This window comes from Pezoporus occidentalis, unplaced genomic scaffold (assembly GCF_034315485.1).
Source record: "Pezoporus occidentalis ecotype Australia unplaced genomic scaffold, CSIRO_AGI_Poc_V1 ctg35, whole genome shotgun sequence".
NCBI lineage: Eukaryota > Metazoa > Chordata > Aves > Psittaciformes > Psittacidae > Pezoporus > Pezoporus occidentalis.
The window spans coordinates 3,117,785-3,134,673 of record NW_026915483.1 but is presented as its reverse complement, the minus strand read 5'-3'; the positions used below and the strand labels follow the sequence as shown (position 1 = coordinate 3,134,673).

The following is a 16,889-nucleotide window of genomic DNA, read 5'->3' as shown; positions in this document are numbered from 1 at the left end:
AGTATTGGCACTGTGGAGTTTTCCTATGGTAACAAAGCTAGCAAAAGATGAGGAATCATTTGCAAGCCCTCTCACAGTGTTCCTGTGCATTACAACCCCTTGTAATATAGTCTAAAGCTGTGAGCTTTTGGAAAGATCCATAGGAAGTGAGGAAACAATATTTTGTAACTTGCTGAGATCATACTTACTCACCTGTTTCCCGCTTGGAAAATTCCATTCTCTGTGTATAGCATTGGCAGGCTGCTTAAACCATTGATGAGCCCCCCTTGCCTGCAGGTTTATAATCCAGCCCTGCGTATAACAAATCTGTTCTGAAAGGGCAGTTTTGTGGGATTCTGATATTAAAACTGATGGAGTCAATAGTTCTGTAGAAGAAAAAGGTCTTGTGCTATAACAGAAGCGTCTGGAGGCTTGCAAATATCTGTGAGGAGCAGCACGGGGATGAAGGAAGATCCCTCTGGTGTGGGTTTCTCCTTGGACAGCTATTGAAGAAGCACCATTACTCTGAGTGTAGGGACTGAGAGGCTGGCCTCTGGGCCTGCTGCAACCTTGGGTATTCTTTCTGTTCCTCTAAGAGAACTAACTTGTCTCTCTTTCTCCGCTCTGTTTCAGGCATCACAACAGGATCCGCAGCATTGAAGCAAGTCAGCTGAAGCCCTACGTTTCCCTGGAAACGTTGGACCTGAGTTTCAATGACATCACAGAAATCCGAAACGGCTGCTTTCCACAGGGACTTCACATAAAGGAGCTGTGAGTTTTTCTTGTTGGGAACAGCTTTTGTTGAGTTACCTCAGCAGAGGAAAGGGCCTCAAACCTTTAAAAAGAGAGGGAATGAACACGCAAAGTACGGGGTTGTTCCTCACGTTTCTAAGTGCAAAGGACAACTAGAAGGCAGCACTTTGTCCCTACTGTCAGGTTGGTTTTTGAGCTCTGTCTTTTTGGTTTCTGATGGATCTGTAAAGAATACAGGTTATTATTCATTATGTTGCATGGCAGTGGTGCAACACAGAAAAGGTATCCTGCATCCTTCAGGTGTGGTTGTCTTCACACCTACAAAACCAGAAGAACTGTTTGCAGCAGGCCTGTTATGTCTCTGTCCCAATGGCAAGTGTATATGCTGTTTCTCAGATCAGATGCTCTGGAGGATCCGAGGGGAGGAGGGAAGGGGGAATGAGTATTTCGTCATCAAAGTGACTACTGAATGTTAAAACCAGAAATCGCTCATTGGTTGGTTGAGGAAAACTGGGGGTTAAGCAGAGTAACACCTTCCTTATTCAGGGAAACATAAAATAATCTGGTTTAGGTACCTTTGAAGAGGTGCAGACAGATAATCTGCTTGCATTAAAGTTTGCACCTAAATTTCTGCCCCTGGTTGTAAGAGGATACAGAGAACGGTGTTGTGACTGATGTTTTCCTGTTGTCCTGTAAAAGCAGCTTCTGTGGCTAAGGCTAAGTAAGAAAGAGCACTGGGGCAGATGCTGCGGAGAAAATGCAGAATGAATAGAGCCATCCTGCACTGGAATATTCTCCAGTTTCTGGCTTCCACTCCGGATTGCCTTGCTGAAATAAGAGGATATCAAGGAGCTCTTGGGAAGTGCACAGCACTTCTCTGACACATGGGAAGGGCACTGTGCTCTTTGTGCAGCCAGAAATCCAAGTGATCCAGAGCTGTCTCTGTGATTTCACCAGCCTGTCTGGAGACCAATGAAATGCTGATAAAAGATTTCTGACTGAACTGTTCATTTTTCTGCTGTGATTTATTGCAGGTACCTGGGGAGCAACAGAATCAGCACCCTGGAGCCTGGTGCTTTTGATAGTCTGTCACGGTCCCTGCTAACACTTCGTCTGAGTAAAAACAGGATCACTCAGCTTCCTGTCAAGGCATTCAGGCTACCCAGGCTAATACAACTGTGAGTAGAAATGCCCACTGTAATTAAGCTCAGACACACTTTATGGAGAGAAAATATCCCTGAGGATATACACAGCAAATGTCACCCTTCCTCACCTGCTATCTATAAAACTTAGAATACACTATGCAGTAGTCCTCTGCCAGCACCTAGTGCAACACGTTAGGAGAGGGTCCTTTTTGTCTTGTAAATATTGCCTTTTCAGGCTGTTCTGATCCGTTATGAAGGGAGGTATGCTGCAGCAGACATCAGCATCTTGTGCACTTAACAGTGCAAGACAAACCCATTCCCTTGAAAGCTGCTGGTGTCTGTGGCACAAGAGAGGTTTGGAAGATGTTTGTATTGCGAGTGACAGAGCTCAGCTACTGTGTTAGTTTAAGACCACACATATCTTTATGTGGTGGTAAAAAATCAGTGATGGAGGGTTGTTAAACTGTGATATATTTGGGCAGAGAAAATAGCACTTTAGATGAGTTAACACACGCATTGTTGTTGTCCTGCCTGTGGTCCATATGGCAGGAGCTGCGTGGGGATGCATAGACATCTGCAGCTATAAATATGCTTTATGTGTAAAATAGCACTAACGGGTTTAGCTTTTCCCTTCTGCTCCTGGTGGAGAAACGGGCCCAGCCTGAGGCATGTTGCAGTTTATCCTTCAAATTTGATAGGGAACAGGTCAACCTCTCTCTGTTAACAAAGTCCACAAAAGCTGCTGGAACTCACGCCTCTAAATGGCAGCCTCTTGATTGAAAGACAAATCCTTAAGTCAAGGCATGCCTAAGGAATGAGTGTGCATTTATGCTTGCATATATGTAAGATTTATAGCTAGTTTGGGACTGCGCAGTGTGACGCAGTAGCAAATGCATCTTAAAGTCTGTTGCCTCTCAGTTAGAAGTTACCGTCCATTGACTGAGAGCTTGTAACCCTCTGCATCCTGTGCAAAATGAGAGTCAACTCAATCTGTTTGGGATCATAGTTTTCACTGGAAGTTGGAGTAATTGGCATTCTTAAAGACAACCTCACAGCTTGTTGTTTAACCCTAAAACATGAATGAAATGCAAGCTATACAGACTTGGTGTGTTGTAGAATTCACATTTCCTGGCAAAGCATATTTTGCTATAGCCTAGGAAGTGAAGTAAGGCAAGAGTCTTTAGGCCTGTAAGATTTTAATCGCTTGACTTTAATTACACTTGAGTGCAAGTTCAACATTGTTTGTTTAGGCAGTTACGAAGCAAGCTTAAAGTTTCTACAGCTTCCTCATCTTTTCCAATACAAGTTCTGATGTTGTAACCTCCACTGTTTTCTTCCACATAAACACTGAAGAGGGAACCACCCTTAGGTTAATCTTGTATGTGCAGAAAGGTATCTGGTTTAAAAGCTCTGTCTTCGGCTTTTAGTGCATTGTGTTAAGTTTTCCTCTGAATTTAGGGAACTGGTCTGTCTGGGTCTAGCAGTCCATAGGATTCTTTGATATAGTTGGTAGAGGTGTTGTGAAGATGTTCACAGTGCTGTTCAGACAAAAGGTATTCCCAAAATTTAGGACCCCATCCTCACCCAGGGAGGAAAGAAATGAACCAAATTGGAGGTCTTTGTATATACAAAATACTGAGGCTGCCTTATTATTGGAAACAACTTGTTTCACTCTTTATTAGTGTCTTATAATAGGAAGAACATGAAATCTTTCAGGGGAACTGAAAGCTTTCCTTTCAAACTTAGCCATAACATTTCCTCTTGGGCTTACAGTTCTCAGGGCACCCGCTTGTTTCAGAGCACGTTTTTAACTGGGCAATTAGAAGTCCCATGTGTTGTAAGGAAAATAATGCTGATGTTTAACTCTGTGCTTCTAATGGTGTCTCTGCCTGAGAGAAGATGAAGTGAATTCATCCTTTTCATTGATGAAAAGGATAAATGGCTTAAAAGAAATGCAGAGAGAGGAGGGATGAAGAGGGATTGCTGCACTGTGTGATTTCTGTATAGTGCAAGTCTGTCCCAGGGCAAGTTTGTTTAAGGGATCACACCCAGCTGACTTCCCTGCCTAGCTCTGGAATTGAAAGTTTCCTGTGTGCTTCTGCTGTCTCTTGGGAACTGCTGACAGAGGAGCTGTTGGCATTGCTGTCCCCATTGTATGCTGCACAAATGCTTTTGTGACAAAGAACTGGGATTTAATAAACTTTTATGGCCCTGGTGATTTTAGGGAGCTGAACCGGAATCGCATCCGCCTGATCGAAGGCCTGACGTTCCAGGGACTGGACAGCTTGGAAGTCCTGAAACTCCAGCGCAACAACATAAGCAAGTTGACTGATGGGGCTTTCTGGGGTCTAGCCAAGATGCAAGTTCTGTAAGTGGGGGAAATGGGCTTTTTTCCCTTAAGCAGCCTAGATTTCTCTTATCATGTCCTTCACTTATCAGAGAACATTTGTGCACAGAGCTCTGACAGCAGCTTCTGTTTCATTAATCCCCATTTTACTGAAGCTCATTGCTTTACCAGGTTCAGTAAAGGAGTCCTGTTTTTCAAGCTGTGGCAGTATTTCTTTGCTTTGAACATTCAGTAGGATCTCAACTGGTCTTTAAATAAAAGTTCACATGGCTTCTGCGAATTTGGAGTGGTAAATGGAAACTCTGTGTTGCAGACCTGATTATTCTGCCTCTTGGGATACCCACAAACCAAGCTGGCCTATCTCAGTGATGTGTTCTTTCCATATGAGAGAATAAATTGAACAGTCATTGCAGAGAAATGCTTGAAACTTCCAACATGAGTTACTTTCAAGTGTGTTTGTGTGGTCACAAGTGATCAAGGCAGCATGTTTCTGGATGCTGCTGTCACACAACTGAGACTCCGCAAACACAAACTTGAATGGGATGCTTTAAGCCTAGTTTACTTGCAGTGGAACATACCTCTGCAGCCCCAGCCCATTCTGGGCGTTTTCTTTGTGTTTTCCTTGAATTCCTGTTCTTCACTTGCACAAGAGTTGCTCACACATGCATATATCCACATGGATTTGTAGAAAGATGCGTGGGAATAGCTAAAATTCCAGTTCTTGTTGGAAATTGTTCAGTATTTGGCCAGTGCTTACGTGTCAATTCCTTGTGGTTTTTGTCTCCACAGCCACCTGGAGTATAACAGCCTGACAGAAGTAAACAGTGGCTCTCTCTATGGCCTTTCATCTCTGCACCAGCTTCACCTCAGTAACAACTCCATATCCCGCATCAACCCCGATGGATGGAGCTTCTGTCAGAAGCTGCACGAGCTGTAAGATGGTTTCTGTTGTTGGTTGGGCAGAGTTTGATGCTAATGTAACATAGGTAGGAAAGGGGAAACAGGATTTTTCCCAATCATGTGGCTTAACAGCTCTCACAGTATCAACCTGTAGAAATGCAGGAACTGTGGCCTGTTAAGTGATGCCCTTACTGTTCATGGTGCTGTGACCTTCAGAGGACCTGATTAAAATAGGTTTGCACTGGCAACAAAGATTAGAACCCACTAAAAGTATACAGTGCCAAAGGACCTGGAGAGCTTGTGAGCTGCAGCTTGCCAACACTTTCTAACTAGCTAGTTACAAGACATGCACAGCCTGCCATATAATGACGGCACAGCCTGAAGGAAGCTTTGCTTTATCCTCTGTATTTACAAAGAGCAATCATGGTTTTAACCAGCAGAGGTTTGGCCCTTTAAGGCAGTTCTCCTTGTTTCTCCTGTTTACACTTTACCCTTCCTGTAAGGCTCAGTTGTTGAAAAGTAAATCCATTGACTTTGCTCTCCTGAGATTTCCAGCTGTGAATACAGTCTCTTTGATAAATGAAAGAAAGCCTCGCTGCTGAGGACAGCACAGCAAGGGTGTCTTTTGGGTCTGTGGCACTGCTTAATGCCTTTTTGAAGAGGCACACATGGATGCTTGCAGTATTTACAGAAGTAGCTGTCATCCCCTTGGTGGGCCTGTGGAAAGATTCACTTTTTTCTTTGGAGAACTTGACACATGTGGTTAGCTGAACTGCAATTCAGTCTGCTTGGTGCTCGGAAATCTCTTGTTAAACATTGTTAGGGGTTGCCCTATCCACCAAAAAGCAGTACAGTAAAACAGCTTCCTGCTTTCAGAGGCCTTGGTCCGGACTCACGCTTGAAGGCTGGTCGGTATCAGCCTACCCAGCTGGGAGTCCCTAATCTTTTGGGATGTGGATTCAGAGATAGATGGACATGGCACATGTCATTCTTCTAAGCGTAGAAACTGTAGAATTCATTTGGTAGCCAGGCAGGTGATTTTTTGGGGCACAAGAAAGTAATTTTTTTTTCCCTTTAGTTAAATACTCATGTGCTTGTTTAATTGCCTAATTTTCCAAATTGCTGTGAAACTGCCTGTGCCTAAAGGGCTCCTTTACTTGGCACGGTGTTGTAGACAAGGGAGAACTGTTCCTTCACATGCAGATCCTCAAGTGATGTTTTACTAGGTTAGGGCAGCGTCAATAGAGAAATCCTAAAGGCAGCAGATCAGAATCAGCACTATGCCTGTGGTCTGCTTGAATCTAAAGCATCATAAAGGGAGAATCTTCCTTCATAAGGCACTTGCAGTTGTATCCCTGGAATACCAAATTCAGGTGACTACTGTGTTAGCAGCATAGCTATGGGAGCTTTCTTGGGCACCTCCTATCTGGTGTCTGTGTTGAAGCCTTATTTCAGCCTAGGTTCAGATGGGATGGGTAAGTCCCATCTGCATCTTGCAGAGCTTATGTCAGAGCTGTTTAGAGAGAACCATGCTTGTCTTTACTACCTGACACTGTCTTTGCAAACCTTCAAGGTTTAGGTTAGAGGTTGACTGTCTTGCTGACATTCTGTATTTGTTAGGTATGGATTGGGATCATTTACCAACAAGCAGTGCTAACAGTGAGCAGTCCTGGCTTAGAGGCTATCCTCTGCAGTAACTGCAGAAACCCAGTGTAGCACTCACCTGGGCTGGTGCAGGATAGGGTAGATGTGGAAAATGCCTGGTGGTGTGAGGTGGTAGGAGCCACAGGGGCATGTTCAGCCTGACAAACAGGATTGTGCTGGAGTTTGAGGCCAGAGACGACATGGGCTGAGATTGGGAAGGTGATTAGGTAGGTGTTAGCACAGATCCCTGCAAAATAGTACAGGCTCTTGCAGGTGTTGCCTTTAGGGTAAAGCTGCTGCAGGGAGGCATCAGATACTCCTAACTGAAACTCCCACAGCCAGGGAACACTTGTAGGAGAGGTCTGCTCTGAAATTGAAGGGTGAGGAAAGGAAGGACTAGATAGATCTAGGCTGCCTCTGTTCAAGTCTTTGAATGTGTACATTTTGTTCCTTATTAAAAGATCCGTGCTCACCTTCACTATTACTAAGGCTCTACTGGGTTTCAGTTACCAGAAAACACTCTTTGATTGTACAGGTAATGAACTTCAAAGTTCAAAGAGAGGTGGCCAGACCCTTGCTTATCTGTGCTAAGGAAGGAGGTGGTCATCTGAAGGAAGAGTTGTATCTCCTTCAGATGCTGGGAGAAAATGTGACCCCAAGGCTCTGGTCTGATGTAAAAGCTTACAAGGAAAGAGAGGTTTTGCCTTGCTAAGGGCAGGATAAAAGGCTGATTGTATTCACCAGTCAGGTGCTAGGGCATCAACATCATGGAAAAATCCACAGTGGGAGCATAGGATTTCATCAGAGGTAAATGATGTCTTGGCTGCTGGGTCTTTCTTTTCACTTTATATTTACAGTTCGGTCAATGGGGATGAAATGTGTTAGATGTGCCTGGTCCAGAGCTGCCTGGCAGCGGGAGCTCCAGCTGCACAATAGTTTTATATTTGAGAAAAGGTGAACTCCTTTATGTCCCAGTTTTGGCATGCTGCTCTGTGTGCTGCCATCCTGCTTCCTCACCAGGCCAAAAGGGCTGTGAAGGCAAACGTTCCCACTTGTTTGTTCCCATGATTTCTCACTGGTACAGAGATGATGAGGTAGGGGAAGCAGCACTCACTTCTCAACCCAGATAGTCCAAACTGCTGAGGAGGGAAACATACAAACTGGCCTGTCCCGTGGCAGGAAGCAGAACCCTTCCATGTTGAAGGGAGCCACTGTCAGGTGTGTTAGCTCCTGAAACCTTCCATCTGGTTGCAGTCATTGAGAGAGCCCTCTACATACTGCTGCTGTCCATCCATCCTTCTTGAGGTGCTGTCAGAATGAACAGAGGGGAACATGCCTTCATCAGTTGTGGCAGGAGCTCTTCTGTGTAGAATCAAAAGCAACTATTTTTACTTCAGCAAGGCTTAGGATTCCTTTTGAACACTTTTTTATTTAAGCAAAATTGTTTCATCTCAGGTGAGGATGTAATTTTGACCGGATGCCAGTTCCTCATAGCTAACACTGCAGCTTCTTTAGGAATGAAAGTATTTGTCCCATAGCTTCTGCAAGTTCATTAATCAGTGATGATTCTGAAGCTTGTCCTCTGCTCACTCACCCAGCTAAAAGACAGCTCATTTCCCAGGTAAATGACTGTCAGTGCTCCGATTGTCTGTTTTGACTTAGCTTCTGGCTTTGCACTGACTTTCACACCAGCCATAGACCCTTTTTTAAGCAGCCTTGTTAACATGTGGTACTAGAAGAGGAATTCGGAGGTCTGGAATTCAGTTGAGGCTTTTTTTCGTGTTGCCTGTACAATGAGGGATTTCAGTGCTTGTTCAAAGCTGCATAACTCCACTTTCTGAAGGTTAGCAGCCCAGATCCTCACATCTTCTGAAGTAACTTGTCCTCTCAGGTGACTGAGGGAAAAAATCCAATGCAGCTGCCCTTTGTAAAGAGGGAAGCTTGAGAAAATGTGAGTAGCAGCAGGTAATTGAATGCCACTTTTTATACCTTCAGTATGCAGGCAACTTAAAGGTAAGGCTGTTGCTGGTCACACTCATCTGCCAGCAGCCCTGCAGGGCTTACCCAGCTGCAGTGACATCCAGAGATCAGGAGGAATATACTTGCAGCAGGGAGCTGTGGGTGAATGCTTCAGGCTGAAGATCACTGACCAGTGACTGCCTGCTGGTGCCCCATTTGATGAGCCATGCTGGCCTTCACTGTCGCCAGTGCTGCAGCTGTACTGCTTGCATAGAAGATGGTTGCATAGTGTGAGGTGTCTGCCATGGGTTTTAGCTTCCTAGGGCCTGCCCTCTGTGTCAAATCTCAAGAAGCCTCATCTGCACCCTGGCTACAAGAGGAAACCAGCTTTATTCCCACCAGTTGCCAAACTACAACAGGAGTAAGCATTTAAATAATCTCCAAAACCCAGAGATAATCCAGACAAGGGGAAGGGATGGAAAGCAGGAACAAAACCAACCCTCCAGTATGAGTCACTCGTAAGTGAAGATGATTTCAAGCAGGCCGTACACTCCTTGACAAAGGGGAGCATGAGGGAAGGTGGCTGGTTTACAAGGGGTGCCTCTTTCCTTCGCATGAAAGGGAGCATTCAATTGCCTTGTGGTGAAAAGCTTTTGGTTCTTGCCTGGGGTGGAGCAGGCTGTGGGGACACCCACACGCAGGCACCCGGGACTTGCTGTCCACAAGTGCAGAACGATAAGACACCTCCTGAATGCAGAAGTCCTGGGCCCTGCCAAGAGCCCATGTGAACTTCAGAGTGCATCTGTTTGACGTCACTCTGCATCTTGCAGGGCGTGGGGGGGCTTTTTCCTGTCGGCCTTAGAGAGAGTCCAAATGGGAGTGAGGATTGAGCACAACCAGGACTGATGTCGAGTGTTACCTATCCGCTTGGGGTCTGAGAAGGCGTGGTGCTCCCAGACGTAATAGTGGCTTGTCCCTGCTATACCTGACAGCATGTGCATTAGGTTATTGCTCTCATTTGCTGCTGGAGGAGCCTCTATTGCCTGTGTAGAAGACTTCCCTATAGCTGGCTACGAAATGCCCCCTCTTCCCATATGGTTATCCAAGCTGGCCCACAGATATCTTGTGGGAATATTTGCAGACTGCAGCCATGTATCTGATGGGGGGCTGTAGGGATGCTGGGGAGGGACTCTTCATTAGGGACTATAGTGATAGGACAAGGGGCAATGGGTTAAAACCTAAACAGGGGAAGTTAAGATTGGATACGAGGAGGAAGTTCTTTACTGTGAGGGCAGTCAGGCACTGGAATGGGTTGCCCAGGGAAGTTGTGAATGCTTCATTCCTGCTGGTGTTCAGGGCAGGGATGGACAGAGCCTTGGGTGAGATGGTTAATGTGAGGTGTCCCTGCCTATGGCAGGGGGGTTGGAACTAGATGATCTTAAGGTCCTTCCCAACCCTAACTATTCTATGATTCTGTGATTCTGTATTTCCTAATCAAGCTGTTATGTATTCACCCAGTACATATTGCCTCCTGTAAGGTGGCTGTGGGAGGCAGGCATTGCTTGGTGCAGGAGTTTGGCAAATACCAGTTGGATTGACAAGGGCTGTTGTTGTTTTTTTCCCCTCAGAATACTCTCTTACAACAACCTCACCAGGCTGGATGAGGGAAGCTTGGCAGACCTTGGGGGACTGCACGTGCTACGACTGAGCCACAATTCCATCAATCACATTGCTGAAGGTGCTTTCAAGGGACTCAAAAACCTGCGTGTCCTGTAAGTCACTCTGTCAGCTAACACATACCTTCCCTCCACAGTTCACGTTCTGCCAAACTCTTCTGCTTTGCAATTGCTTTGGGTGCCCGTGAGATGGAATCTAGCCCAACTGAGCAAAACCCCCTGAGGTTTCAGACCTTCAGCTGACAGTGGCATTTCTCTTGCTATTTAATTGAACTTCATCAAATTCATAGAAATGGACCATTTCTATGGTTGGGTCATTCTGTGCTCAGGAGGAATAGGGAATGATTCCTACCACTGACAGAGCAGTCTTTTCAACCAAGGGAGCAAGAAGCTGTTGCAGGTACCATGAGAGTAATCTTTCTGTCTTTCTTTCTCTTTGGTGCAGAATTGGGCTCACTTGGGTCATGAAATGTTCTGTGGATCTGATTTTCATGGTAACCCCTGAACAACAAAAAGGTAGTCGCCATGGTATCAGAAGAAAAGTTTCATGTGCCCTAATACTGAATTGCCAGATGATCCATCCATCGTTGGCTGTGGCCATTGCCTAGAGACTTTTAAAGTCATTGACACAAAGTAATACTTGGAAAGGAGCTTGCTTGACTGGATACCAGCTTCTGAGATACTTGGGCTGGTAGAGACCATTAGATCAGTCTGACCTCCTCTGGTATGGCAGCTGTAGAACTGTACTATTACACACCGTTAAACCCAACAGTAGATTGAAGAAGATCTGGGCTTGCCTTAGAAACATCAGAAGATGGGGAGTCCGATACTAATAATTGTCCATTCCTGCAGCTGTGTTGCCTCATTCCCCCTTATTTGTAGCTGCTGAGCTGATGGCTGCTGTCCTGCAGGGGCTGTGAGCTCAGCACCTTCAACTGGCACACCTCAAAGTTCTCACAGTCTGCATTACAGCACCCTCCGCGCTCCCAGGCTGGTTGAGTTCAGCCTGATTCAATTCTTTCTTCAAAAGAGAAAAGAAACCCCAATACTTCTGTTCCTTTTCAGAAGCCCATTGTGGCCTGAGTGATTAAAAAGAAATGGGAATAGAGAGGTCTCCCCTCTTTGCAGTACATTTTGCATCTTACTCTTTCCTTTATTGAAGTTCACAGTGAAGGAAGTGACTGGAAAGTGAGTTTGGGTTTTGTTTGCTTTTTATTCCCCCCCTTTTCTTAAACTGAAGCCAAAGCCTTTCAGGCACTGGGCATTCAGAAAGGGAGCTCTCTGAGGCAGCTGTCAAGACCGGAACTAAAGGTTTCCAAAGAAAAATGGAGGGGAAGGGGAGCTGGTAGTTCTCTTTGCTCTGCAGTGAATGTGGAGACTCTTTCATGTCTAGGGCAGAGGGGGGAGGCGGAGAGGAGGGGAGTGTGTGAGTGAGCTCTAATTTAATAAAGAGAAAGGCCTATTGGGTCCTGCACCTGGTGAAAAAGACCCGAGCATGCTTTAATTATGGGCTATTGTTGGGGAGCCTTTGGTGGGTGTGAAACTGCTGAAATGTGGAGCTATTCAAATAGAGGTCAGGCCCGGAGACCTTGCAGCACAATGATTAACAAGGCTGCGAGCATTCAAGCTCAGCCAGCCAGAAAGAATAGGAAATTGGCAACAGGGCTGGGAGAGGAGTTTGAATACAAAGAGAACCAGGCCAAAATACCCCACTCTTTTTTCTCTTCTCTCTATTTTCACTCATTTGTTAAAAAGGTTTTTATTCCTCCTTTCGAGCACTAAACCTTTGAGTTGCCTCTGGATGAACAAGCAGTCCCATTTTCTTTTCCTTTCTCAAGAAAAGACAATGTGTGGTAGTCAGTTAATAAAAGTGTGTGTCAGGGAGCTTCTACAGCCTGTTCCCACTTGTCTGTTTCTGCCATGGGAAAGGGTTTGTTGGCCCAAAGACCAGTAGCCCGTGGTGGAACTGAAGAGGAGAAAAGTCTGAGAAGGGATTTGCCCCTGTAAACCAAACAGAACAACAGTCATTGGCTTGACAACCACAGGGGAAATACAGAAACTTAGCTCCAGGAAGATGCATTTGCTCCTGCCCCGCTCGGGTGGTGCTGAAAATGTCAGCACATCAAAGAGTCTCTCTTGGACTTGTCTCTTAGGCCACCACAGCATTATGTGCACCCATACCCCATGGGGATGTCGAGTTTTATCCATTCCTTTGGCATAGATCACCCTGACATCCACAGTGAGACCAGGGTTCCCCAGGGACATGAGAGTTGGGTCTCATGCTGAAGCCAGCTGAGATGCAGGAATTGTGGCTTTTGGCCATCTCCTTTCACATCTTTAGTTCTCACACCAAAGCTGGGAAACAAGCAGAGTCTGCAGTAGCTTAGGTACGGAGAGCAGGAATCTGAGCCCCATCTCTGCCAATGCTGAAACTGGGGGAGTTCTTCCTTTTCTGTTCTCCTGTGGGTTACTCTGTATTGGTGCTGCACAGCCCAGAAGCTGCTCTATGATGCCCATGTCTGGCATGGTGCAAAATGCAGGGGGTTTGTTTCTTCTTTTTTGATCTTCTTATTTTAAACTGGAAATGTTCTGATAATGATCTTCAAAAGGTGCAAAAGGAGTAGCTGAGGGTTCACGGGGGTTATCTGGGTGGTGAAGTTTACTTTTATTGTGGGGTTTTGCTGGGTTTTCAATCCGAGTGATGTAACAAAACCAACAAAGCCTATTTATTTTTTCTTCCTTTCTTTGTACTTCACACTAGAAATGATGAATTTCTGTCTGTGTTGCTGGGTGTTCATTGCTTGCTGGAATTAAAGCTGGGAGGGAAGGATTTTTAGACTGTTTAAACAGCTTTTGTGGATCTCTGTGTTTGTTCTGGGTGCTTGTTTTTCTTCAGACCTCTTTGACTCGTGTAATTGATGGTCAGTTTGAAAGCCAAAAGAAGCTCATTCTGAAAAAGGAATTCTTACTCTTTCTTTTTTGTTTAAAGTGGTTATACAGAGAGTCAGATTCCTGGGGGGGGGGGGGGAATGTGTGTGTGGGGGTGTGTGATGGTGCTTTCCCTTGTTGAGCTTTCAAGTTCATTGCCAGAAAAAAATGCAGCTTTATATAGAAAATACACCAAATCATCTTCCTCTATAAACCAACACATTGGAATAGCCAAAATTATCTCAATTCATGATAGTAATGTTTAAATACAGCTGTTTCATTTAGTTTTGGGGACTTTGTATATTCTTTCCTCCTTCTGTTCGAATGCACAGAATCAGAAAAGAACTGAACCCTACTTGTTAAAAAGCAGCTATTGTGCCGCTGCTGCTGTCTCAGAAACAGGGTTTTAGCTAGGAAAAAGCCAAAATTCTCTTTGGAATGCACCATCTCAGCATGGATCAGTGCAGGACAACTGGTTAGTGCTGCTTTGCTGCAGGACTCTGCTTTTTCTGGTAACTGACAGGAGGAAAAGGGAAGCTCTTTGCTGTAGCATTCTCAATCTTTCTTCCTTTTGTTTTAACTGGTGAGCCTGGGACTGAGACATTGATGATGAGCTCTCTCTTGTCCTCTCCCCAGGGAACTGGACCACAATGACATCTCGGGCACAATAGAAGATACCAACGGAGCCTTTACAGGCCTAGAAAACCTGAGCAAACTGTGAGTATCCCTGGGTTTGAAGTTGTGCAAAGCAGTTGTGTTGTGTGTGGGCCTCTCCCCTCCGATGCAGCCCTCATCCCTTTGCAACAAGATAAAACCCATCAGAAAATCTGAGCTTTAGTAATTTTGCAGGCTCTCTGCAAGAGTGCAGATGTGGTTATCAAGCACTTGTGTTTCTAACCAGATACGAAGCCATTGTAGTCCTTTTAAAGCAGTGAACAGCCAGTGCCACATACTGTAGTTCAGAGACACAGGAGAGAGAATCTTAAGTTGTTTTCATCTGTCAGATTCAGCACAACTGTTCCTTCTAAAACTAAACAGCAACAGAAAAGACCCCTCGCAGTCTTCAGCGAAGCACTGATTGATGCAGCAAGTAACAATAAACAGAAGAGAAAAATCACCCCACTTCCTGTTACAACAGAGGATTGAAACAGGATTCGTTTCTGTGGGATACTCTGAGAGTGATCTTTTGGGCTTGCTTCCATGTGCAGCGACAATAAAAGGCACCATGGGGCACAGGCTCTTATAGAGATAAAAAGAAACCTAAGGCAAGCATGCGCCTTGCAAATGTTTATAGCTCGCTTGGCTTTCGCAAGTATTTTCACATTGCTCTGTACTTGTTCGTGTTCCATTTGAAATCAGCTCTGTAAATCAGCCCTGTCAGAGAAGTCTCTGATGGCTTGTGACAAATCAAGAGTCTCTAATCATTACCTCTTGCTTTTGTTTAAGTTCTCAGCACCCCCCTATCACGCTGTCTCTGATGCCGAGATGGCACAGCCAGAGGTGCAGTAAAAGTACCTCGATGGATAGCAGATGGCTAGAATGAATCCTGGCAGGCGGTATATTGTCATGCTCTCATTAGAGACTCCTGGGGGAGTGGGAAGAGCCAGGGCAGGATTCCTGGGGAATTTGGAGTCACAGACATAGGTGGCATTTGATCATTGCTGAGGGGAGTGCCTGGATCCAAGGAGAGGGGAGCTAAGTTGTAGCTGCAAGTGAGGCAGAAGGCAGAGGACTTTGGGCATGGAGAGTCAGGCAAGGAAGTAAAAGAATTGTGGGAGAGCAAGAGGCCAGTAGGAATTGCTGTGCACGTGGAGTTGGGAAATCTTCCCACGAGTTGCTGGAAAAAAGGCAGAGGAGCAGATGTGTTGGGTAGGAGAATCCTTGGCTGCTGTTGCTGAAGTTTCTGGTTTGAAGAAGGCAGTGAAGCCATGTGAGTAGCTAGAAGGGTAGTGGGAGCACAGGCTCCCAGAGGGATTTGCAGGCTATAAGATTGTGAGCCTGTAGTGCTGATTTGGCAAGGAAAGAAGGTAGAGGAAAGGAGCAGATAGACAGAGCTCTCCTGGTGGGACGTGCGCTGTAGGGCATCCCTTCAGTGTGGCACTGACATGGGAGCAAAAGTGGCGATCCCAAGCCACTGAGATGTGTTAGAAATGCTGGTGCAGATAATAGGGGAGAGGTGAAAAAGCCAGAGGAGAGAACACTGGGGGAAAGAGTTCAGCAAAAGGATTGACTCAGCAACCCTGAGCAATGAGCACTGATGAGCTGTTGCGGGGGTCAGGCAGGGGCCAGGAGGTACTGCAAGGAGCAGGAGGAGGAAGGAAAGGAGCAGGGGCAGCCACGGGGTTGTGCAGGTTGTGTGCTTGGAGCTCTGGGCAGAAGCTGGAGCTCCCCAGTGAAACAGCCATGGCTTGATATGATCTGTGTTTGTCATCTGGAACAAGGTACAGCTCCAGAGAGGGCAGGTTTTCTCTGCTGGTAGCAAAGGATGCACTAAGGGCTTGATCAAGTCTAAAGAAGTTGGGTTTGCATCTTTATTCATGTTTCCTGTCCTTCGTTGCACATACATGTTCAGTCAGTCCCGAGTCTGGCTGGGCACAGGGAAGGACATGGTTTGTGGGGGCGGTAGCAGCAGATTTCATAGCTTGGAAGAGCGTGTGGATCAGGTTGGTCTTGAGCAGACAGGAGTGAATCATAGAATAGTTAGGGCTGGAAAGGACCTTAAGATCATTTAGTTGGTTTGATTATCTAACAGAGCAAACCTGCTGTGGGCCAGACAGGGTGCTGGGATTGTTCATTATCAGGCAGAGTGTAAGGCTAGAAAAACCCTTAGAATACGAGAATTACTTCATTGTATTTCTTGAGGTGTTTTGGGGACACTTGAGTTTTGGGGACACGAGAGTAGTCACTTTTAAAGGGATCTGCTCAGGTCTAGTTTAGCTCATCTGCATGTAAATCCCAAACTCTTAAGGCTGAAGTGAGTATCCTTCTTCCTGGTAAATACCAGCCTTTACAGCAAACATTTCACTGTGTGATTTAGGGCCCCTGTTTAAACTGTCAGCCACCTTTAGCATTAGCATTAGCACAGAGAAAATAAATGGGCACTTCAGAGGAGACCTTCCAATGAATTAATAATCACCTCAGCTCTGTGGAGATTGCCTTAAAAGCCGTTCCCCTTTGATATGGCACAGATTAGCCTCTGAAAGGATTTAGTGCAGAGAGGGCTGTTGGCTGAAATGAAGGTGTTAAACTGAGAGGTGGGGAGGCCAGTCACTTCAGCCTTCCCTGCATTATATATGAAGCTCCCCGGGATGGAGAGCACAGCTAAATTAAAATGTTGCTTCAAGAAAGAGGGAGTCGGGAGGCACCGAAGCAGAAAAAGCAGCAGTGGAATCGCCAGGGAAGGACAGGTTCCCTAATGCTTCAAGCTGCTAAATGTAGCCGGTTTGTTGATGGCTTACTCAGTGCCTGAGCTCTTCCTGCAGGTGCAAAACTGGCTGGAGGAGAACATGCTGCTTTCTAATGAACTGCTGTGTGCCTAGCGTGTAATTACACTTACGC

General features: G+C 45.7%; 1 protein-coding gene across 6 annotated transcripts in view; it reads left to right on the top strand.

Moving 5' to 3' along the window:
• Window positions 1-16,889, top strand: part of LRIG1 (leucine rich repeats and immunoglobulin like domains 1) — a 90,566-nt gene that overhangs the window by 57,790 nt on the left and 15,887 nt on the right. For all 6 annotated transcript variants that reach the window (XR_009966934.1, XM_062630274.1, XM_062630275.1 and 3 more), the window contains exons 4-9: window positions 613-750; window positions 1,767-1,910; window positions 4,102-4,245; window positions 5,014-5,157; window positions 10,356-10,499; window positions 13,968-14,048. Coding sequence is in view for 5 of the 6 variants with exons in the window: in XM_062630274.1 (XP_062486258.1) it covers window positions 613-750; window positions 1,767-1,910; window positions 4,102-4,245; window positions 5,014-5,157; window positions 10,356-10,499; window positions 13,968-14,048 (795 nt within the window). In the remaining variant the exon portion in view is untranslated. The remainder of the gene's footprint in view (window positions 1-612; window positions 751-1,766; window positions 1,911-4,101; window positions 4,246-5,013; window positions 5,158-10,355; window positions 10,500-13,967; window positions 14,049-16,889) is intronic.